The sequence below is a fragment of the Balaenoptera musculus genome, chromosome 10 (assembly GCF_009873245.2).
Source record: "Balaenoptera musculus isolate JJ_BM4_2016_0621 chromosome 10, mBalMus1.pri.v3, whole genome shotgun sequence".
In the NCBI taxonomy this organism is placed as follows: Eukaryota; Metazoa; Chordata; class Mammalia; order Artiodactyla; family Balaenopteridae; genus Balaenoptera; species Balaenoptera musculus.
The window spans coordinates 489,488-514,265 of NC_045794.1; the positions used below are offsets into that span (position 1 = coordinate 489,488).

The 24,778-nt window shown below is 48.4% G+C and overlaps 1 protein-coding gene across 4 annotated transcripts in view; it reads right to left on the minus strand.

Moving 5' to 3' along the window:
- Positions 1-3,737: 3,737 nt before the first annotated feature.
- LOC118901847 (cat eye syndrome critical region protein 2) overlaps positions 3,738-24,778 on the minus strand; it is a 150,276-nt gene continuing 129,235 nt past the window's right edge. The window contains exons 9-18 of one of the 4 annotated variants that reach the window (XM_036865533.1): positions 20,666-20,795; positions 20,180-20,217; positions 20,002-20,093; positions 19,658-19,784; positions 18,638-19,014; positions 18,043-18,171; positions 17,096-17,912; positions 6,825-8,124; positions 5,553-5,664; positions 3,738-4,941 (exon numbers count right to left, since the gene is read on the minus strand). In XM_036865533.1, coding sequence (XP_036721428.1) covers positions 4,936-4,941; positions 5,553-5,664; positions 6,825-8,124; positions 17,096-17,912; positions 18,043-18,171; positions 18,638-19,014; positions 19,658-19,784; positions 20,002-20,093; positions 20,180-20,217; positions 20,666-20,795 — 3,128 coding nt within the window. In that variant the 3' untranslated portion in view covers positions 3,738-4,935. Of the gene's footprint in view, positions 4,942-5,552; positions 5,665-6,824; positions 8,128-17,095; positions 17,913-18,042; positions 18,172-18,637; positions 19,015-19,657; positions 19,785-20,001; positions 20,094-20,179; positions 20,218-20,665; positions 20,852-24,778 lie in introns of all 4 variants that reach the window. The other 3 variants (XM_036865532.1, XM_036865531.1, XM_036865530.1) reach the window with 3 other exon arrangements.

Sequence of the window (24,778 nt, forward strand, 5' to 3'; positions counted from 1 at the left end):
CAGACATGGTACCCGTGGGGCTTAACAAGTGTAAATGTCAAACAATGATTCTGAAAACAGGGACAGATTAACACCATCTGCTGGACCAGGTCTTGAAACAGAGTTGACCAGTGGAAGACACTTTGTTTTGGTCCCAAGGAGATAAATCTGGGAAACACCCTAAGGGCATTCAGCTAAGAGCTAAATTCCTACTAAAAAGTCAATCTCTGGCTAAAACTGTCAGAACATTCTGGCCTTTGTTTGGTGAGAAATTCATGTCATAGTAGGAGGGGTTCCAGTTGGGAATCCAAAAGTTAGAAATCAAACTTTACACGTATTCATACGAGCACACACAGGTCCACACATCAGGATGCAAAGGGGGCCAGGCCAGGGTCCTGGCCACCTGTCCCCCGCCCCGCCCAGGCTGAGGGGACTGAGAGTCAAGCGAGACAAACACTCCAACTGGCATCACATCAAATTCGGGGTTTACTAACAACTTCCACTTTAAAGTTCATTTTTTTGGGTTTCAAAAAACATACGGAAATGCAACTACTCAACTAGAAAATGTGATTGACATAGTATTTTATAGGAAAACTGCTTTGTGTGGGGGACTGACTGCACTGTGAACACAGTTCTTAAAAAGGACAAGGACTGAAGTCTCAAAAATACATACCAACACATCAATGGGGATAATCTGACAAAAAACAACTGGAGGTCACGAAGGTCACAGCCCAGAAAGTGATAAACCTGAGGGGGAACAGATCTGGAAACTGGGACTATTTGTGGTAGCATTTCTAGTGAAAAGTATTACTTACAAGGATAAAACAGGCCAGGAATTTTTGTGACCTAAGACTCCAGCTAACTGATAATAGGCGGCTCCTCTTCATCTCTCCTCCCCCTCCCCCAACAACAAACACCCTCCCAGGAACTGGGAAGGAAAACTAAATTGGGAGGGAGGAGAGCACCACCTAGTCTCCAAGCCCCCGGGTGCACACTTCACTTACAGGCCGGCCGGGTTTGGGTGGGACCGTGTTTGTGCAAGCGCCTGGGCTGGTGAGGGTGGCCCCGGGCTGGGCACAGAAGGCAGGGCCCACAGGCCTGGCGGGGGAGAGTGTGTGATCCCAGACGCTGCCTGGACCCACCAGCCAGCTTCGTTACTGCTCAGCTTCTCTGCAGAGCCCCCGTCAGCGGCGCGGGGCCCACCCCGTCCCCACCCCGTGCGTGCGTGGCCCGCGGGGACCACGTGGGCTGAGATGGGGCTGCCTTTTTAGGTGACAGCCCTGGGGCCTAATTCAAACCTCTGTCCTGATGGGAGTTTGCCCCAGTGATGAAAGTGACACAGGACACACACAACTCACACGTATCACCCTGCTATTTTAAGAATGTACTTTATACAAAATAACCAGTTCATATGGAAATAAATCTACAGACCTCCAAGGATCAAAAAGCTTTTTAAAAAGTTCTTTTAAAAAATTATCCAACACACAGTATAGAACTAACTATTGAGGTAAGTGTGGCTCTCAGTGAAACAGGGAATCAGCAGACCAGACAAAATATACACAATACAAAAATAAATAGCATTCCCCTTTCCAGTACTGGCCAGGAAAGCTCACAGGCTTCTGCAGCAGGGGAGCCGGGCACGAGCCCCAGCTGGGGAGGGGGTCAGCGTTCAGTAACTCACTCCCGAACCCACCTTCCCTTTTCAAATCCACAGGACAGTCAGCTGGTTTGAGGCATTTCTACGTCAGCCCCCAGGGCAGAAGGAGGGAGAGACCAGCGGGCAGGCAGCCCGCGGACGGACTGCTGGGCAAGGGCCTGTGAGGCGCGGTGGGGACGCGGAGCAGCCAGCCCCACACGAGAGCACGCGGGGCGGGAAGGCCCGCGTCCCGGGAGAGTCCAGTCATGGGCTCAGCCCCCGGCTGGGGACCCCGCACCCCCGCAGCCGCGGCCCGACGGCCCCAACTCCCACACGACCCGATTTCTGGGGTGGGCACCCCAGTCCTTCAGCTGGACTCTGAACGCCCTGGATGCCGCCGTTCTGTGACGGTCCCTGCCTCGGGGCTACTGGGTTAGGGTTTCACAGGAAATCTCCAACCAGGACTTGAGAGCAGTGTGTAGCTGTAGATTGGAACTTCCTTTAAAAAGTGAGAAAAAAGCTCAGCCCAGGTGATGCCGGCTGTCCCGGACAGCACACAACCCACTCCCGGACCCGGCAGGAACTAAGACAAGTGATGACCCAGCAGATACCCCACACGACGGAGACCTGGACGCCCAGCCACGAGCACGCTGCCAGGCTCTGCGGGCCAGGCTGGCTGAGGGCCGAAGGCTTTCAAGCAACATGAAAGTTTTCCTGTTCAGAGGCACCCGGGGCCCCAGGTAGGGCGTCCTGCTGACAAGAGGCCAGTATGTCCCCAACCCCTACCCCCTGCAAGGGAGAGGACGCAGCAGCTTTAGTTTCACTTTTAAAAGGTGGGATGAGAAAAGTGTTATGAACAGGATCCTGTGTGTCTGTCCTTACGCAGTCTTCATATGTTTTTACCGTAATAAACTTTAGCCAAGAGCTAATTTTAAATGGACAGACTCCGAGGGGAAAAAACCCCAGGCCAGAAACCTTCCAAAAGGCTCTACTTTTCTCTCTGGATCTTTTATTTCCCTGGGTCCTGGGGAGACAGCTTCTAACCAAGGTCAGCGGTGGACGTGAAGTCCTCCCGGCCCCTGACAGGTGGCGGTGGTCCCAGGGGAAGGGCCCTCTGGGACCTCCTCCCAGGCCACGTTCCAGCTGGGAGGAGCGCAGGGGCCCCGCCAGGGACGGCCCTACCGGCCAAGGGACGCAGCAGGCTCACCACAGGCACCACAGGGGGCTCCACTCCCTCCGCACCTCCTCAGCGTCCCACTCACCCAGAAGGGAGGCTCCTGTCCTGTCCACAGCTCCTCGGGAAGCGAGGGGCGGGGGGAGCGGCTGCGGCGGGGGGAGCAGAGTGACCCGAGGCTCCGAGGCCCCCAGGCGGAAGGAGAGGGCAGAATCGCCGTGGTCCCTCCCGGCCCTGCCCCGGGGCTGGTTCGGCTCAAGGCAGGGGTGCCCACAGCCTCGCACCCGAAGCAGCTTCAAGGCCGGCGGGGAGAAGGCTCTGGGCCCAGACCAGCTGTACAAAGCTGCAGTCTCCCCTCCCGGCTGGCGCACAGACACGCGGGGAAGCAGCGTGTCCTGGGCACGGTCCTTCACAGCTTGGGGGCCAACCTGGACCTGCCCGCAACCCTACCCCATCCTTCCCGAGGGGCGACGCTGACCTCCCCACCCTGAACCGCATCACGCCAGTGACAGCGTTCTAACAAGAACCAGGATCCAATGAGAACACAGACCCCAAACTCACTCCATTTAAAAGCACGCCAAATTTTAGTCTAGTAAGGAAAAATTCGTGTTTCTGTGCAGCGTGTCTGGGAGGCGTCCGCGTTCCCAGCGCTCAACCTGCCCAAGCCTCGTGCGCCCCGCAGGTCAGCATCCACGCGTTCGGAGCTGGTGCCTGCGTTCCACGGGGACAACACGGATGTTTCCAACTTGTTTCTTTTCCTACTGAAAGCGCAGGTTTATTCCAGCTTCATCAAGGACACCAGGACTGGAGGCAAGGTTCTCTTGGCCCCTCACACAGTTGAATTTATAAGAAACAAGTGCAAATCAACCAACCAATGTTTTATGGAAGCTTTTCTACTATCCCAAAGGCATGCTTAAAAATACACTATTCTTTACAGAAACCTGTAACTTGAGGGCATCTTCCTTAGTTGTTTTTTTTTTTTCTTTCTTTTTTCCTTTGTGGGATATTCGAAAGTTTAAAACGTATGAGTCCTAACTTTGGTGGCATCTCAGCTAAAATCAAAGAATGCTAAACAGGGAGAATCCAGTGTCGTTGGCTTCTAAAACTGTAATAAAGTAACTTAATACTGTAAAACTGTTTCCTATCACAGACAGACAAGTGATTTCAAGAACTTGTTCTTGATAGCTATTTTAAATCACCATGACTTATTTTACTATGATTCACATAAAATGAATAAAAACTATATATACTAAAATATTCCTAAATTCAAGCTGTAAATCTATAGAATACATTTTCCTATTAAAAACTGTGCAGCTTCTTTATTGATACTAAACATATACAAACCTGAGTAGTCACTGCCACAAACTGTGATTCGTGCCAGGAAGCTTGTGACGTCTTCTAGACCACAGTCCCGGCAGGTCTGTGATGGGGACGTGTCACCTCACCTTCTAACGAGCAAATGCTCCTGATATTGGTTTACAACTATCTGGCGGGGCAGCTAGCCAACCAGGAGGGGCACTGCTGTCTTGGACCAGGACCTGGGCACCAGGCGAGGGAGCTGCCCCTCAGGCTGACAGGGAAGAGCTCGTTAGCGGAAACACGGCGGCCTTGCCTGCCTCTCCCCCAGCTCCCAAATGTGAGTGGGTCAGGGCTGTAAACAGAGGAGGGTCAGCAGGGCTGCGGGCCCACCGGCCAGACTCCATCCCCACCACCGGCCCTGCAGGCTTTATGTACAATACATTCACCACCAAAGACAGAAATCATCTTAAAGGCAACATGAAAACTCTGTAAACTGGACCCAGCTCCAAACACATCCAACACGAGTAGTCCCTTCCCCAAACGTATACCTGAGTGCAGCTGCCATGACAGCCCACCAGCACCGCCCCCCCCGCAGGTCAGGATGATCTTCCCTGAACAAGAGTCTCAGGGTCTGGAAAAGCCACCAGAGTCCAGCCCATCTGGTCTCCACTCTCGCCCACGACCTCGCGAGCAGGTGCGTCGGTGAGGAGGGGCGTCCAGGCTCTGGGACGCACGAAGTGATGCCAATGATGGGAGAGGTGGGCGGGGCCGTGCCCCCCCTCCTCCCCGTTCTCCACCCTTGTCATATGCAGCTTTCTGTTTCCCTGGGGCTTGTTTCCTCCTTGGACTAGCTCTGAGGGAAGCAAAATAAAGACAATTTAAACAAAATTAACATGTGCTAATTGTTGAAAACAATTAAGCCGAGGAACTGCATGCACACGCATTCCTCTCCATCTAGGGAAACAGCTAATTCAGCCAGTTCTGCCGGAGTGCGGGCTCTGAATCCTGGACTGCCCGACTCACAGCTCAGCCCTGTAGCGGCCGAGGACTCCTGCCTCCAGGGAGGCCGGGTCGGGGCAGGGGAGAGAGAGCCGGCACGGGCAACTCCGGGCACGGCGCCCAGCACCGTGGACCAGCCTCTCCCAGATGAAGTAGGTGGGGAGGGTAAAAAAGACAAGGGATCGTATCCAAGAAATGCTGGCAGCCAGTTTGGGAAAAGGGAGTTTAAATAATCCCCAAACAGCTGGTGCCATTAAGAACAGGAAAAAGGGACTCGCCAGTACGGGAGGGAAGCTGCTTCCGAGGCCCCGTCAGCTGGAGTGCTTGGGCCGGGCCCTCCCCGGCCGCCCACAGGACACAAAGCCCTTTCTGGGGACAGTCCCTGCATCGACAGCAACAAACACAAGTCCTTACTTCCTGCCGCCTGGAAGAATAAGAAGAGCTGTGATATTTCATCATTCTGACCTGATCGAGAGGAAGTGTTGGGGGCTTATGTGGTGGCAGCCCCTCCTGCGGAGCTGCTGGTGCCGGTGTCTTTGGGAACGAGGGCCGGGACTGGGCCGGGTGCATCTGCAGTCTAGAGACGTAAGTAAGGAACGGTTAAGAATGAGCGAAGACAGACTCAGTGCAAAGGAAAAAGCTTTAATTGTGAAAGTCTCACGCAGACCCTGCCTTGACTACCCAGGGGATCAACACTGGACACTGACACAGGTGCCGCCAGGTGTGGCGGGTGAGAGACGCCCGACACCACCTGTGCAGGACTCCTGACAACGGTGTTCAATGTGACTCTGAACATGAGGAAACAGTGAGAAGAATCCAGGGTCTGGGGCACTCTGACAGCAGAACTGGCCTCCGGTCTTTGAAAAGCAAAGAAAGCAAAGCCAATGTTGTAAATTAAGAGACTACGCAGGCACAGCAACCAAACGTAGATCCATGAACCTCGTAGATCCATGAACCTCGAATGGATCCTGAATGGGGAAAAAAATCAAAAAGAAACAGAGCTACAAGGACACTCTGCGGACAACCGAAGAAATCAAATAAGGCCTCCATCAGACCAGCTGACGTTACTTCCTTTGCTGGGGTAATGGCCTGGGGCTGTGCCCCAGGAGGACGAAGACAAAGACAAGACATGAAACATAACAGGTATTCAGAGAGGTATAAAGCAAATGCAGCGAGGTCTTCTGAGGCTGGCCCTGGGAGGGGCACTCTGGTTCTTAAGGTGGATGATGCTGGTTTTATGATGAGGCTCTGAGACTTCTGACTTGAAAACTTCCTGGGTGACAGATTACCTGGGTGGGTCTATTAGAATTCTCATGGGGACAGTAATGTGACTTGCCCTAGTTCTGGATAAACCTAGTTTTTTCATTCAGTGTTAGAGGAAGAAATGAGAGGCAAGGAGTGAGCCTGGGACACCACCTGTGACCGCCCACCCCAGGTCTGAGACCCCTTCACCCAGGTGAGAGCCTCTGCCTACAGCTCCCAAACGCTGGCCATCAGGTGTCCAAAATCTAACCAAACGGTCACTTAAATGCCAATTCACTTTCACGAGGGAAAAAACCACCACAGACAAAACTGGACTCCAAAGCTAGCACCTTCCAAGTCCCCAGCACCAATGACCCACACGCTCTTCCTGCGCCCAGACCACGCACACCACCTTCATTCCCAAGGCCGTTTTTCTTTGTAAAACTACCAGCTACTCTTTTTTTCCCCAGGAAAAAGCACTCTGTGCAGCCTTACCCGGATGGTCTGTGCATCTCCTGGAAAGGCACCCTCACCCCACTTCCAGGGCCCATCTGCTCCATCATCACAGCCTGGAAGTGGCCCAGGCCCTCTTCTGGGTAGCGGTAGAGGGGGCACTCGGGGGACAGGCCATTGGGCTGGGCCACCACTGGGCGGTGAGGCGGGTGAGCAGCCGTGGGGGAGGAGTAAGCCCTGGGCTGGAAACGCCCGGCCGGCCGCTGCGGCTGGTAAGGAGGCCCCGCGTGCAGCATCACTCCGTGCGGGGGGAAAACAGAAGAACCGAAGCCCACCGCCGAGCTCAGCGCTGCAGGGGCCGTTCCGCAGAGGTACTCGCTGGCTGACAGTGAGCTCTGCCGCTTGGCAGCTGCATTGTGGTTGTCCAGATCCAAGAATTCTTTGGGACTCTCTGGCCTCTCCATAGACTCATCCTGCTTCTCCTCTGGGCCAGGATTCTGCCCATCAGCTGTCTTGGCGACCACGGCGTCCACCCGCGCGGGGGAAGTTAAGGCAGCGCTCAGCGCCTCGCAGCCCTGCAGCCCGGCCCCAGCGCTCTTATCGAGGAAGAGGGGCCTGGCAGGGGCAGGCTGAGCCGGCGGGGGCCCGCTCGGGCTTCCCGGGGCAGGCAGGTGTCTCGGCCAGTCTGAAAAGCCCTGTGGACACGAGTAATAAGGAGTCCGCGGGTAGTGATGGTAGGAAGGCTGAGGTGGCGGCTGGTAGGGGTACCTCATTCCCTGGTGAGGGCGGTACCGGGGGAAGACTCCAGAATGAGGGTCGTGGGACGGAAACGCCCGAGGGGGAAAAGGCTGAGGGTGCGGGGCTGAGGGCTTGCCCCCCATCACGGGGCCCACAGCCTGCAGGCCTGGGCCGACGTGGTACCGTGCGGTGGAGCTGGGGTACTCCAGGCCAGGCGCGTACAGGGCGGAGCACGCGGGCTCGGCGGGCGGCACGGCCTCCGGTGGCGCTCTGCCCTTGCCCTCAGACCCACACGGGGAGGCTTCCACCCTCAGTCCGTTTTCAGGCAGCGCCCCCGGGTCTGCTAGGGCGCACCCCTGGGCGGCTGGGCCTGCGAAGCCGCTCCCCGAGAGCCAGGCGCCCCTGCCCGCGTTCACTGGGCAGCTGTCTCCAGGCTCCGAGGACTCGTGCCTGAGCTCTGGGCCATCGGCATCCCTTCCCTGGGGCGAGCTCCGCCTGGCACAGTCGGCCTGCAGCAGGGGCGCGGGGTGAGGTAGCTGCTTGAGGAACGCCCCCTCCAAAGCACCAACACTGGCTGGTTTCTCCTCGAGCCCAGGCAAGGGATCTGCTGCAAGAAAAACGGAGACAAAGTTGCACTTCGGGAGCTGAAACCCCAGCACACGACGGGCGGTCGGACAACGTGGACGTGGGGCCCCGGTGGCGACACCCTGATTCCCCCAACCCAGACCAGGGCTAAGGCTCTGCAGCTCCCGCAAGGTCTGCCAGAGGCCTCGCAATCCCTTCCGCACTAGCAAGGGGGTGCAATCCGTGTGCCCGACTCCAAGGACATGTGTGTGAAACAGGACGGAGGGTGCGCTGGCGCTGGAATTGCAGGCCTGGTTGGGAGGCTGTGCCCTGACAGTGAGAAAGAGGGACCCAGCACGAGAACACCAGGAAGGCCGGAACCCGACCTCTGCCGTCAGGACACACGCCGCAAGGGAGTAGGGACTAGGTTCTGTTCCCCACCACACAGTCAGTCATTCGCACAAAACGGGGCTCAATCAGTATTTGCTGAATGAATGAAAATACACGTCTTGTCTGAACATTTTGAAAACGGGATGCCGACAGTGTAACACTCAAAAGGCATCTTCAGCGTATTACAGAAATTTAATAAACAATCAAACTAAATTACTAGACTCAAATGCTTAATTACAAACTCAGTATTCTTTCCCTTGCTATTGTGTTTAGCCATAAACACGTCTTATTATTATGATCTCTGAGGTAGGGCAGAGTTGTTGCCCAGAGGCGGTCACAACACGATTCTGGTGAGAGCTTAAGGACAAGATCAAGAATTCATGACTTTTAAGATCAACTAGGATCGCAGGCTCCTGATGAACTAACGCTGGCTTTAAAGATCAAAGGTACAAGCTATACAATAATAATGAAAATGTGCACTTTTCATCATTCAGTCAACATAAAACATGGCAACACCTCACACCATACACAAAAATAAACAATAAACAAGTGGGACCTAATGAAACTTACAAACTTTTGTACAGCAAAGGAAACCATAAACAAAACGAAAAGACAGCCTATGGATTGGGAGAAAATATTTGCAAATTATGCGACCAACAAGGGCTCAATTTCCAAATATACAAACAGCTCATACAACTCAACATAAAAACAAACCAATCAAAAAATGGGCACAAGACATAAAACAGACATTTCTCCAATGAAGACATACAGATGGTCAACAGGCACATGAAAAGATGTTCATCATCACTAATTATTAGAGAAATGCAAATCCAAACTACAATGAGGTGTCACCTCACACTGGTCTGAATGGCCATCATTAAAGAGGTCTACCAATAATAAATGCTGGACAGGATGTGGGGAAAAGAGAACCCTCCTACACTGTTGGTGGGAATGTAAATTGATGCAGCCACTATGGAGAACGGTATGAAGGTTCCTTAAAAAACTAAAAATAGAGTTAACGTATGATCCTGCAATCCCACTCCTGAGCATATATCTGGAGAAAACCATAATTCGAAAAGACACATGCGCCCCAATGTTCACTGCAGCACTATTTACAATAGCCAAGACATGGAAGCAACCTAAATGTCCATCGACAGATGAACGGCTAAAGAAGATGTGGTACATATACACAATGGAATACTACTCAGCCATAAAAAAAGAATGAAATAATGCCATTTACAGCAACATGGATGGACCTAGAGATTGTCACACTAAGTGAAGTCAGAGAAAGACAAATACCATATGATATCACTTATATGTGGAACCTAAAATACGACACAAATAACCTTATCTATGAAACAGAGTCACAGACATAGAGAACAGATGTGGCTGCCAAGCGGGAGGGGAAGTGGCGGAGGGATGGATTGGGAGTTTGGGATTAGCAGATGCAAATTATTATATATAGGACAGATGAACAACAAGGTCCTACTGTATAGCACAGAGAACTATATTCTATATCCTGTGATAAACCATCATGGGAAAGAATGTATTTATATGTATAACTGAATCACTGCTGTACAGCAGAAATTAATACAACACTGCAAATCAACTATACTCCATTAAGGTAATAAAATGCAAACAAAACAAACAAAAATCCATGGCAACTAACAGACAGACTGCTCCAAGGTTTGGTCCTGGGATTTCTCCTCCAAAGCTCTGAATTCCAGACACATCTGAAATCATTACTGGAAAATTTTGCTAAAGCTGGTATTCACGGAACGGGCCTTTCCTCCAAAGAAACACTAAATGGAAGTTTGAGTTCTAGGTCCACCCCCAACTTTACATGGAATCGTCATCATATTTTGCAGAAGTCCAGGTGTCCCCCACTCTCTCACATGCAACACAGGCTAGATGTCTATCCCAGAAACAAGCATTAATCACACAAAGGAGTCCTGTCACCTTTCTCCTGCAGTTTTAGGTTTACTCTCTTAAATGGCATTTTTGAGAAACCCCTTCAAGATTTGCTGGTCTCACTAACTACTCTTCATTCTCAGGAGACACAGATATGCACCCGAGGAGAGAAGAATGGAGAGAACTGGACCTTAAGTAAAACACTGGAAATGTATTTCCCATGGGTAACTTTCAGGACAGCAATTTTTAACTGGGGCTGGATAATGCAGGGGTTGAGGACACGAACACTGGACCCGGTGCGTCTGGTTGAAGTCCCAGGGCCCACCCAAACACCCCTGTCCCCAGAACTAGATGAAGGCAAATAACCATCTTTGTGCCTTGGAATTTCTATCTATAAAAACGAGGATGATAATAAAAGCTCCCTCAAAGCCTTGCTCTGAGAATTCAGAGGGTCAGTACGGGTAAAAGTCTCAAAAAGAGTGCCTGGTACAGTGAGCACTGCACCTGTGCGGCAATGATCATCACAGAAATCCTGGACCATGACTGGCTCAACCCAGCGTATCTGAAGACAAAGATGCTGGAGGCCGGTCCACATTTTGTACAACAGTCTGTGTTAAAAGGTGAGTCATCGTGAGTTGAGTGTCCCGTGAGGAGCCTCAGCGCACGTCCTGAGCTGAAATGTCGGCTCAGCCATTTCACGAGGAACTCTGGTCTGAAGGGCCGGGGGCAAGGCCGCTGCATGGGGCCCGCTGTGAGCAAGTGAAACAGACTAATAAGCACAAAGGGAAAAAAGGTGGATGCGCTAGGCGTGAAGTGAGATTGCCAGGTTTATGTCCTTTCCAGATGAAATGTGGATCCTCTCTAGCAACAGGAGGTGTAAAGAGAGAGGACCTTCAAGATGGCAGAGGAGTAAGACATGGAGCTCACCTTCCTCTCCACAAATATATCAAAAAATACATCTACATGTGGAACAACTTGGGCAGAATAACTACTGAATGCTGGCAGAAGACGTAAGACTTCCCAGAAGCCGTGTGGCTGACAGGGTCTTGGTGCTCCAGCCAGCTGTCGGGCCTGAGCCTCTGAGGTGGGAGAGCCAGGTTCAGGACACTGGACCACCAGACCTCCCGACCCCAAGTAGTATCCACCGGCGAGAGCTCTCCCAGAGATCTCCATCTCAACGCTAAGACCCAGCTCCACTCAACGACCGGCAAGCTCCAGTGCTGGACACCCTACGCCAAACAACTAGCAAGACAGGAACACAACCCCACCCATTAGCAGAGAGGCTGCCTAAAATCATAATAAGGTCACAGACACTCCAAAACACACCACCAGACGTGGTCCTGCCCACCAGAAAGACAAGATCCAGCCTCATCCACCAGAACACAGGCACCAGTCCCCTCCACCAGGAAGCCTACACAACCCACTGAACCAACCTTACCCACTGGGAGAAGACACCAAAAACAACGGGAACTACGAACCTTCAGCCTGCAAAAAGGAGACCCCCAAACACAAGTAAGTTAAGCAAAATGAGAACACAGAGAAATACGCAGCAGATGAAGTAGCAAGGTAAAAACCCACCAGACCAAACAAATGAAGAGGAAATAGGCAGTCTACCTGAAAAAGAATTCAGAGTAATGATAGTAAAGATGATCCCAAGTCTTGGAACTAGAATGGAGAAAATACAAGAAACGTTTAACAAGGACCTAGAAGAACTAAAGAGCAAACAATCATGAACAACACAATAAATGAAATTAAAAATCCTCTAGAAGGAATCAATAGCAGAATAACTGAGGCAGAAGAATGGATAAGTGACCTGGAAGATAAAATAGTGGAAATAACTACCAAAGAGCAGAATAAAGAAAAAAGAATGAAAAGAATTGAGGACAGTCTCAGAGACCTCTGGGACAACATTAAACGCACCAACATTCGAATTATAGGGGTCCCAGAAGAAGAGAAAAAGAAAGGGACGGAGAAAATATTTGAAGAGATTATAGTTGAAAACTTCCCTAATATGGGAAAGGAAATAGTCAATCAAGTCCAGGAAGCACAGAGAGTCCCATACAGGATAAATCCATGGAGAAAAACACCAAGACACATATTAATCAAACTATCAAAATTTAAATACAAAGAAAAAAATACTGAAAGCAGTAAGGGAAAAGCAACAAATAACATACAAGGGAATCCCCATAAGGTTAACAGCTGATCTTTCAGCAGAAAGTCTGTGAGCCAGAAGGGAGTGGCAGGACATATTTAAAGGGATGAAAGGGGAAAAGCTACAACCAAGATTACTCTACCCAACAAGGATCTCATTCGGACTCGATGGAAAAATCAAAACCTTTACACACAAGCAAAAGCTAAGAGAATTCACCACCACCAAACCAGCTTTACAACAAATGCTAAAGGAACTTCTCTAGGCAGGAAACACAAGAGAAGGAAAAGACCTACAACAGCAAACCCAAAACAATTAAGAAAATGGTAATAGGAACATACATATTAATAATTACCTTACATGTAAATGGATTAAATGCTCCAACCAAAAGACACAGACCGGCTGAACGGATACAAAAACAAGACCCGTGTATAAGCTGTCTACAAGAGATCCACTTCAGACCTAGGGACACATACAGACTGAAAGTGAGGGGATGGAAAAAGATATTCCATGCAAATGGAAATCAAAAGAAAGCTGGAGTAGCAATTCTCATATCAGACAAAATACTCTTTAAAATGAAGACTATTAAAAGAGACAAAGAAGGACACTACATAATGATCAAGGGATCAATCCAAGAAGATATAACAATTGTAAATTTTATGCACCCAACATAGGAGCACCTCAATACATAAGGCAAATGCTAACAGCCATAAAAGGGGAAACTGACAGTAACACAATCATAGTAGGGGACTTTAACACCCCACTATCACCAAATAACGAAACACAAGCTTTATATGACACATTAAACAAGATGGACTTAATTGCTATTTATAGGACACTCCATCCAAAAACAACAGAATACACTTTCTTCTCAAGTGCTCACGGAACATTCTCCAGGATAGATCATATCTTGGGTCACAAACAAAGCCTCAGTAAGTTTAAGAAAACTGAAATCATATCAAGCATCTTTTCCAACCACAACGCTATGAGACTACATATCAATTACAGGAAAAAAACTGTAAAATAATACAAACACAAACACACGGAGGCTAAACAATATGCTACTAAATAACCAAGAAATCAATGAAGAAATCAAAGAAGAAATCAAAAAATACCCAGAAACAAATGACAATGAAAACACGACGACCCAAAACCTATGGGATGCAGCAAAAGCAGTTCCAAGAGGGAAGTTTATAGCTATACAAGCCTACCTCAAGAAACAAGAAAAATCTCAAATAAACAACCTAACCTTACACCTAAAGCAATTAAGAGAAAAAAGAACAAAAAAATCCCCAAAGTTAGCAGAAGGAAAGAAATCATAAAAATAAGATCAGAAATAAATGAAAAAGAAATGAAGGAAACGATAGCAAAGATCAATACAAATAAAAGCTGGTTCTTAGAAAAAAAAAAAAAAAAGCTGGTTCTTTGAGAAGATAAACAAAATTGATAAACCATTAGCCAGACTCATCAAGATAAAAAGGGAGAAGACTCAAATCAGTAGAATTAGAAATGAAAAAGGAGAAGTAACAACTGACACTGCAGAAATACAAAGGATCATGAGAGATTACTGCAAGCACCTATATGCCAATAAAATGGACAACCTGGAAGAATGGACAAATTCTTAGAAAAGCACAACCTTCCGAGACTGAACCAGGAAGAAATAGAAAATATAAACAGACGAATCACAAGCACTGAAATTGAAACTGTGATTAAAAATCTTCCATCAAAGAAAAGCCCAGGACCAGATGGCTTCACAGGTGAATTCTATCAAACATTCAGAGAAGAGCTAACACCAATCCTTATCAAACTCTTCCTAAATATAGCAGATGGAGGAACACTCCCAAACTCATTTTACAAGGCCACCATCACACTGATACCAAAACCAGACAAAGATGTCACAAAAAAAGAAAACTACAGGCCAGAATCACTGATGAACGTAGATGCAAAAGTCCTCAACAAAATACTAGCAAACAGAATCCAACAGCACATTAAAAGGATCATACACCGTGATCAAGTGGGATTTATCCCAGGAATGCAAGGATTCTTCAATATATGCAAATCAATCAGTGGGATACACCATATTTACAAATTGAAGGATACAAACGATATGATCAGAAAAAAATGCAGAAAAAGCTTTTGACAAAATTCAACACCCATTTATGATCAAAACTCTCCAGAAAGTAGGCATAGAGGGAACCTACCTCAACATAATAAAGGCCATATATGACAAACCCACAGCCATCATAGTTCTCAACGGTGAAAAACTGAAACCATTTCCTCTAAGATCAGGAACAAGACAAGGTTGTCCACTCTCACCACTATTACTCAACATAGTTTTGGAAGTTTTAGCCACAACAATCAGAGAAGAAAAAGAAATAAAAGGAACCCAAATTGGAAAAGAAGTAAAACTGTCACTGTCTGCAGATGACACGATACTATACATAGAGAATCCTACAGATGCTACCAGAAAACTACTAGAGCTAATCAGTGAATTTGGTAAAGTAGCAGGATACAAAATTAATGCACAGAAATCTCTTGCATTCCTATACACTAATGATGAAAAATCTGACAGAGAAATTAAGGAAACACTTTCATTTATCACTGCAACAAAAAGAATAAAATACCTAGGAATAAACCTACCTAAGGAGACAAAAGACCTTATGAAAGAAATTATGGATGATACAAACAGATAGAGAGATATACCATGTTCTTAGATTGGAAGAGATCAACATTGTGAAAATGACTATACTACCCAAAGCAATCTACAGATTCAATGCAATCCCTAGCAAACTACCAATGGCATTTTTCACACAACTAGAACAAAAAATTTCACAATTTGTATGGAAGCACAAAAGAGCCCGAACAGCCAAAGCAATCTTGTGAAAGAAAAACGGAGCTGGAGCAATCAGGCTTCCTGACTTCAGACTATACTACAAAGCTACAGTAATCAAGACAGTATGGTACTGGCACAAAAACAGAAATATAGGTCAATGGAAAAGGACAGAAAGCCCAGAGATAAACCCACGCACATATGGTCACCTTATCTTTGATAAAGGAGGCAAGAATATACAATGCAGAAAAGACAGCCTCTTCAATAAGTGGTGCTGGGAAAACTGGACAGCTACATTTGAAAGAATGAAATTAGACCACTCCCTAACACGGCAGACAGAAATAAACTCAAAATGGATTAAAGGCCTAAATGTAAGGCCAGACACTATAAAACTCTTAGAGGAAAACATAGGCAGAACACTCTATGACATAAATCAGAGCAAGATCCTTTTTGACCCACCTCCTAGAGAAATGGAAATAAAAACAAAAATAAACAAATGGGACCTAATGAAACTTAAAAACTTTTGCACAGCAAAGGAAACCATAAACAAGACGAAAAGACAACCCTCAGAATAGGAGAAACTATTTACAAATGAAGCAACGGACAAAGGATTAATCTCCAAAATATACAAGCAGCTCATGCAGCTCACTATCAAAAAAACAAACAACCCAACCCAAAAATGGGCAGAAGACCTAAATAGACATTTCTCCAAAGAAGATATACAGATTGCCAACAAACACATGAAAGGTGCTCAACATCACTAATCACTTGAGAAATACACATCAAAACTACAATGAGGTATCACCTCACACTGGTCAGAATGGCCAGCATCAAAAAAATCTACAAACAATAAATGCTGGAGAAGGTGTGGAGAAAAGGGAACCCTCCTGCACTGTTGGTGGGAATGTAAAGTGATACAACCACTATGGAGAAGACTATGGAGGTTCCTTAAAAAACTAAAAATAGAACTACCATAAGACCCAGCAATCCCACTACTGGGCATACACCCTGAGAAAACCATAATTCAAAAAGAGTCATGTACCAAAATGTTCATCGCAGCTCTATTTACAATAGCCAGGACATGGAAGCAACCTAAGTGTCCATCGACAGATGAATGGATAAAGAAGATGTGGCACATATATACAATGGAATATATTACTCAGCCATAAAAAGAAACGAAATTGAGTTATTTGTAGTGAGGTGGATGGACCTAGAGTCTGTCATACACAGTGAAGTAAGTCAGAAAGAGAAAAACAAATACTGTGTGCTAACACACATATATGGAATCTTTAAAAAAAAAAAAAGGTTCTGAAGAACCTAGGGGCAGGACAGGAACAAAGACGCAGACGTAGAGAATGGACTTGAGGACACGGGGAGGGGGAAGGGTAAGCTGGGACGAAGTGAGAGAGCGGCATGGACTTATGTATACTACCAAATGTAAAATAGCTAGCTAGTGGGAAGCAGCTGCATAGCACAGGAAGATCAGCTCGGTGCTTTGTGTCCACCTAGAGGGGTGGGATAGGGAGGGTGGGAGGGAGATGCAAGAGGGAGGGGATATGGGGACATATGTATATGTATAGCTGATTCACTTTGTTATACAGCAGAAACTAACACACCACTGTAAAGCAATTATACTCCAATAAAGATGTTTTTTTAAAAAAAAAAAAAGGTGAGTCCTTAATTAACAGCTTAGAGAGCCAAAGGGCAGATGAAGGTGAGGCTGGGAATTACCTCTTCCGTTCTCAGGCTCCAGTGTTTCCCTGCTGTCCTGTGTCCGCCCAGGGTCCCCCGAGGCAGGCTTGGGGGCCGCCACGCCCACTGGGGGGAAAGGGCCAGTCACGGGAGGCGGCGCGGGCTGGCGGGGGCGGTAAGGCACGCCTGGCGGGCACCCCCGCGAGGAGAGCTGCTGCATGGCGAGCATCTCTGGGCTGTCCAGCATGGAGTCCCCGCCCTGCATTCCCCGCAGGGCCTGGGCCGGTGCTCCAAAGAGAGAACCTTGCGTTGGTGCTGGAGGGGGCTGGAACCGATGTCCGCCAGGTTTACAGGGTGGTCGCATGTACCCTGAAGAAGGAACTCCGTGAGGTAGGAAGCCTGATTGTTCTGGCCACTGGTTTGCGGGGAGGGGTGCTCTCATCACTCGGGAATCTATCATGTGACCCAGAGTGCGAGGCTGGTGAGAGGGTCCTGGCCCCATGGGGGGCTTCTCATCTGGCCCCAAGGGTCCTGGATTTGTAGCACCGTGATTCCCATTCCAGACTGTAGAGTGTACACGACTCAGGTACTTGTAGGATCGGTACATGTGGCTGGGAGGGATTTCTGAACTCTCGGGAAAGGCTGGGGGTCGGGCCGGAGCCCCACCGTGCCTGGGAGGGATAAAGCCTGGCTGGAAATGAGCTGGGGGATACATAGTCCCCTCCTGGCTGGGGCCGCTCATCTGCCCGAGCAGCGAGGGTCCAGGGCGCGATCCCACGTCACCAAGGGGCACTAGCCCCCCGCACCCCGGCTTCTCGTCGGGAGGGCCTCGGTGGTGGTTAATTCCAGCTGGAGGCTGGCAACAAGAAAAGAGAAGATGTGCTTACCACGAGGTAATGGGAAATTACAAGTCCAATTTAACCTGGGGAGAGACTGTATTTCTGAAACACACCTTATCACCTATGCATGCTGAGCAGTTTGCTTACCTGCACTGCTAAAGGCTGGGGCTGCTGTCCAGGCCCGCCGGGGTGCGGCTCTGGGGCTCCAGAGGAGACACGGATGGTGGCAGGATCCGACCCTCGGAGAGGACAAAACGTTCCCTGTCCTGCTGGCCTCTGGAGGGCACGGAGCAAAGGCAAGAAGAAGAAGAGAAGAGGCACACCCTTCACATACGGAACACAAACATGCCACTGGAGGACAAGGCTGCCACCTGCTCCAAGCGCACACTCGCCACAGGAGGGCCCAGAGCAGGGGCTTCCCGTCCTTGTCTCTCCCCAGAGCCGCCTCCACCAGTGTTCTCCCCAGCTGCTCCCCTTGTGAAGGGTTCACTTACATACTGCACGTACCTCTGTGCCTTTGACTTAAAAGGGGTTAATGCCTGTGTTGAGAATGTGTGATTCAAATGATTTCGAAAAAGAAGGATTTAAAATAAAGGAAGGACAGAGGAAGGGCAGATGGGGAGAAGAGAGCATCCATAAGCAGGAACACCATTTTGGAAGAGGATCTGATTGAGAAGGCTTCATGCCCCGCCCCCGAGTCCAGAACTAGGGGAAACCACAACAGGACAAAGCTGCTCCTCACCAGCTGGCTTGAGAGGGGTGCCTGGCCGGGTCCACCGTAATGCAGGGGTCCAGGGAGGCTGCGGCTGTTCGGGGTGCCCACCTCGCCAGGGGGCTGTGCGGAGCCGCTGCTCTCACCGGCCCCAGAGGATGCAGCGCGGCGCCCAGGGGGCAGCGACTTCCCTCCGTTCTCCGCGGGCTGCTGCTTCCGGCCGGGCGCCTCCGAGTCCCGGGAGCGGGTGCACACGTGGCTGCGTGCAGCCCGGCCACGCCTCTTCTCCCGCTTCTCCTCCTCTCTGACCCAGAATTCTTCGTCTGTGTCCCCATCCTCACCAGGAAAATGCTTCAGCATCGCGCGGTGGAAGCACCTCTCCAGGTTGTCCGACATCTTGGTGTACTCTGTGGGGGACAGAGGCCTGAACCCCGCTGGGCAGGCCCCCAGACCTCCGCCCACAAAACATGCAACGAGGCAGCCCCGGGCTCAACTGCGCGACTGCCTGGGCTGCAGCGCTTCCTACGTTGTAGGGCTACGGACACGAGACCAGGACAAGAAACCAGGACACGGTTTCTGGCCTCCAGCCACACAGGCTGGGACAGTGAGCCCAGTACCCCAAACCAGTAAAAACTGAATTCTTTAATGCCAAACTGCAGAAACATTAAGTACAATCACTGAATCTGTCTAGTAAAAAAAAAAGAAGGCATTGTGAGCTCAAGTTTCAGCACCTGGAGCGACACGGGCTGTGTCATCAGAGGTCTGCTCTGTGATGCAAAGGTGGCTGACAGTGGAGGCCGAGGACAGCCAAACCCAGGCGGGCCTGGAGGAAGACGAGGACCTGGGCCATCGGCCACCACTGCCCCTCCGGTCGTGTGGGACGGGACAGGGCCCGCACGCCCATCCCACAGCGTTAACACACGTTCTCTTTATGGTCCCCAAGAAAGGTGTGAATCTCTAGAAGGTGTGTTTCTAAAAGAGGAGGCGTGTTACTCTTGGTCCTACTGGTGCACCAAGTGTGAATCCACAGCAACCCCCTCTTCTACTTACCACTACTTTCCCCATTATATTTTCGACAATTCCTGAACATAGTCTTCATGTCATTCACAAACTCCTCCTTGGTACAGTATAAACCTCCATTCAGCTTCTTCTCCATGCTTGAAATATCCATGGGGACCTACAACAGGACACGTTAATTATCACCTGCTGGAGAACACAGCATCCTGCAGTTCCTGCGAGGCAGAGGAATCACACCATTAGGAGCTGCTCGAAAGCCTGGGGTGTACCCAGCAACCCTGACCCATGAGGGGTAGCAGATGAACTTACACACAACAACACAGATCACTAAGGATGCACACACCACAGTCGCGTACAGCTGACAAGGCCACCTCTACCTTAATAATCTGGTAATAGTTAGGGGCATACGATTCATCCACTGGTTCCAAAAAGGGCCAGGAATCCTTGTGAGCCTTCACCACGTCCAGAACTGAGGGCCAAAGAGGAGAGCTGGGTTAACACACCAACGTGGGAACACGCTTAACCAGAACGCGGGAGCTGAGCGTGGGAACTGACCTTTGTACATGGCAGTGAAATCATCATCCAGCTCAAAGCTGTAAATCAGAAAATAAGAAATTAACGGTAACTGAGACCACCTTCTCTCCTCAGTGCTCTTGACCCAACCTGACACACAGCTCACTTGCACCCAGATTTGGAATAGTCCCAATAAATCTTTGTTAAGGTAAGTCTGTAACACTGAGAACACTCCAGAAAATACAATGAGGATGAGGGTCAGCATACTTTAGCCAAAGAGGACTATCATCTTTTTCATCTACAAAATGATGGTTGGAACTCATTTATGATTCTGTAATGTTTGTGATTTAATAGCACACTCTTTCCCAGGTTTTACTCTACTCTAGTTAAGTACTTCTGTGATCTAAAGAATAATAACCCAACAAGTCAGACAGCAGTGGAAGGAGCTCACGAGCACTGGCCACGACCCACCACAGAGGGCTGTTCTAAGGACACGACGAGGCAGGCTTGGGGCCACTCAACACTCACGGGTCTCTCGTCCTCTTCTCTTCCCGAGGCGGGGAGTGAGGGTCCAAGTGGGACAGCTCGGGCGGGAGGGCCTTCCCCTGAGCCAGCAGCCAGGCCCTCTCTTCCCTGAGCTTCCTTCTTTTGGCGCGGTCTGCATGAACACAAAGCACAGGTGCGTCAGGGGCTCCGGAGGGGCAGCCGTCTGTTCTGAGAGAAGGAAACAGATCACCAAACGTGACTTCTGCTCCCTTTGAGTCCTCTCTTTGCTAATTCAGATGGTGCTAGAGATGCAATGCTTTATGGACCCATTTCCTCTTAGTCCTACCAAGTTCAGCTTGTGGGGTGAGGGAGGAAGGCGGGCCCTGGATGGGGACGGGGAAGAGCAAGAGAGACGGAAAGCAGAATTACAGGGACAGGGAAAAGTAGAGCACTGATTGAAGATCACCCTCTCTGACAACCCGAAGCCCTTCCTAACTTTCCCGCAAGAAGACAACATCCCCTTTTTAGGACAGACCTCAATCCAAACACACCCAGGACGGTACAAGCCCATCGCAGCTCTTGCACCAGCTGTCCTTGCTCTGTGGCCACCCCACCCATGGCCGCTGGCGCACCCTCGCCAGTGCAGGAGGAGGTCTCTTGCGAGCGAGGGAAGAAGCCAGCTGGACGGGCCAGGAGCTGGAAGAGGGAGGGCGTTTTCTGGCTCCCAGCTGCGGCCACAAGAAACATACTTGACACTGCACTGCTGGCCTGCCCGGCCCCCGTGCCAGCAGGGCGGAAGAGAGGCAAGGAATGCAGAACACCATCAGAAGGCAAGGCCCAACGACGGAGAGAGAGGCCCGGGAAGGTGCCCGGTGGGAGCACGACACAGCCCTAAACCTGCAGACAGCGTGTGCCCACCAAGCTCCCTCTGTTCCTACTTCGTGCTCATTTATAAATAAACTTTTAAGTGTAAAAGAATCTGTATCTGCTTTAATCAATCAGAGGCACTTTGCTATGAACGACTTTCAAAATTGTTTTTTAACAAAGAGAATGATTTCAAGTTTAAAGAAAAGTATAACTAAATTAACGAATATCCACATACCAAACTATCAAACTTTAACATTAGGACTCTGATTCTTTGCATCGTAAGAACCACCCTTTCGAGAGAGTCGCCTTCCCGAGCACGGGTGAGCGCTCCAGAGTCCACAGCAGCAGGAACCTGCCGGGTGCACTGTGGAGCCTTTAAAGGCTCACAGCTACTCCTTCACAAGTGATGCGAGCTACCTCACTCTCACATCGAGGGGTAAAGTTTTAGCATTTTTTCTAACCTGCTACATATGACATGGCATTCTGATGTTTCTGTTTGCCTTTTCCTGATTGGAATGACACAACGTATTTTCATGTTTATTATCCTCTTCTGTGAATACCCTGCTTATATACTTTGCCTTTTTTTCCCTGTGGGTTGTTGGATTACTAAATGATTTGGAGAAGTGCTTTTAAATAATGTGGATAAGAAGTCTTTGTTAAAACTATCTTCTTCCATACCTGATTTGTCTTTTCACTTTGTTTAAGGTGTTTTAGTCATTTGTAAATTTTAAACAATTAATGTCATCAAATATATCAATCTCCTTCCCTTGTAGTTTGAGCTTTTGTTACTTAAATTCTTTCTGTCCCAGCATCTTAAAGACCCTCACCTATGTTTTCTTCAAAAAGCTTTTGGCCTTTAGTCCATCAGGCGGCAATGGTGCCGGCAGTGCCTCGTGAGGAACCAGGTCTGTTCCTGGCTGTTCACTGCCAGGTCTCACCACCCACCTCCACGCCAGTAACACTCTCCCACATTCACGGCAGCTTTTATTCTGTTATCTGCTAGAATGAGTGTCCCGAACATATCGTTTTTTTAAAATTATCTTGGCTATACTTGGCCCTCTGCTCTTCTGTACGAATTTCAGGAACATAAAATGATTTATTTAATATTTAACATCAAATACTCAGTCAAGGTCAAACTTACCCACTTGTTCAGTAATTTTAAGTTGGTTTGTTCAAATCAAATCCAAAAAGGTCCAGGCAGTGCATTTGGTTGGTATGTCTCTTAAATTTAGTGGAATGTGTGACAGTGTCCTCTCCAATTCATCTGGTGGAGAAATTGGGTCATTTTGTCTTGGTAGAATTTCCCACGTTCCGGATTTAGCAAGTGGCATTCTCATCACAGTGTTAATGTGCCCTGTGGTAGTTCTATTGAGGGCCTTTGACCAGACAAACGGGTGTGTTTCTTGGCAATGTTATTACATAGGTGATGCTTGTACTTCCTTTTTCATCACCTCAGCAGACACAATATATGGTTACCTTTTCTTCTGTGGTGTTAAATTCCATTAGTGTTTACCTGATCCTTCCATTATAAAGTTCCTATACCTAAAGATCAAACACAGTTCCAAGATAGAAGTAAACTGTAGAGAAAATTATTTGTGTGATTGTTTTCTCAATAATTCCAAGGTATATACCTAGTACTACGTGTAAATATACACGAGACAGAAGTTAATTCAACACATGTAATTGGATGCTTTAGGGCCGAGCAAAAACTACAGCACGTAGGGCAGGTAGCAAACTACTTTTGTTAAACACGCACGCAACACGCACACACACACACACACACACACACACACACACAGTTTTATGGAAACACAGCCCTGCATGGCCTCCAGGGCCCTTTACAGAAAGTTAGCTGACCCCTACTGCAGGGCATTAGGACTCAGCAGTCTCCTGGAAGCTTGGTTGAGGAAAGCTTTGTCTAGATGCACTGTTTCACTACTTGTTACTCTAATTCTAGTATTTCTGCTACATTTATTGACTGAATTCTTCTTTTCTCATCAATTATTTTCATATTCAAAATAAAACATAAAGAGGAAACAAAATGCTTCATCCTTCGATTTTTACCAGTTACTGTTTAAAACTTTTATTCCATTCATTTAAACTAAACAGACAGACCAACATAAGCCAGTTCTCTCACTTCCCCACCAACACTCTGCCTCCTGTGACCAACAATCTGTTCTATCTAATGAGCTTTTTTCTTCAGAGATTCCACATATAAAAGGGCTCATACTGTGCTTGTCTTTCTCTGACTTATTTCACTTAGCATAATGCCCTCTAGGCCCACTCATGTTGTGGCAGATGGCAGGATTTCATGCTTTTTTTTTAATGGCTAAACATTACTCCATTGTGTGTGCACCAACTCTTCTTTATCCATCTAGTGATGGGCACTTAGGTGGCTTCCGTATCTTGACTATTATACATCTTGCTATGAACATGGGTGTACATGTATCTTTTATTATAATTAGTTTTTGTTTTCTTCAGATAAATACCCAGAAATGGAATTCCTGGATCATATGGTAGTTCTATTTTTCGTTTTTTGAGAAATCTCCATAGTGGCTGCACCAACTTACATTCCCACCAACAGTGCACGAGGTTTTGCTCTAATCCACATCCTCACCAACACTGGTTATCTCTTGTCTTTTTGATATTAGCCATTCTGACAGGTATGATGTGGTATCTCATTGTGGTTTTGATTTGACATTGAGCATCTTTTCTATGTCTTCTTGGGAAAAATGCCTATTCGGGTCCTCCTTTTTTTAAAAAATAAATTTGTTTGTTTATTTATTGGCTGCGTTGGGTCTTCGTTGCTGCACACGGGCTTTCTCTAGTTGCAGTGAGCAGGGGCTCCTCTTCGTTGCGGTACACGGGCTTCTCATTGCCATGGTTTCTCTTGTTGCAGAGCACAGGCTCTAGGCACATGGGCTTCAGTAGTTGTGGCTCGTGGGCTCTAGAGCACAGGCTCAATAGTTGTGGCGCACGGGCTTACTTGCTCCGCAGCATGTGGGATCTTCCCGGACCAGGGATCAAACTCGTGTCCCCTGAATTGGCAGGTGGATTCGTAACCACTGCGCCACAAGGGAAGTCCCAAGGTCCTCCATATTTTAATCAGATTCTTTGGGGTTTGGTGGGTTTTTTTTTTTTGGTTTTTTGGGGTTTTTTTGCTATTGACTTGTATAAGTTCTTTACCTGTTTTGGGTATTAAGACTTTATTAGGTATATGATTTGCAAATATCTTCCCCCATTCAGTAGGTTGTCTTTTCATTTTGTGTATGGTTTCCTTTGCTGTGC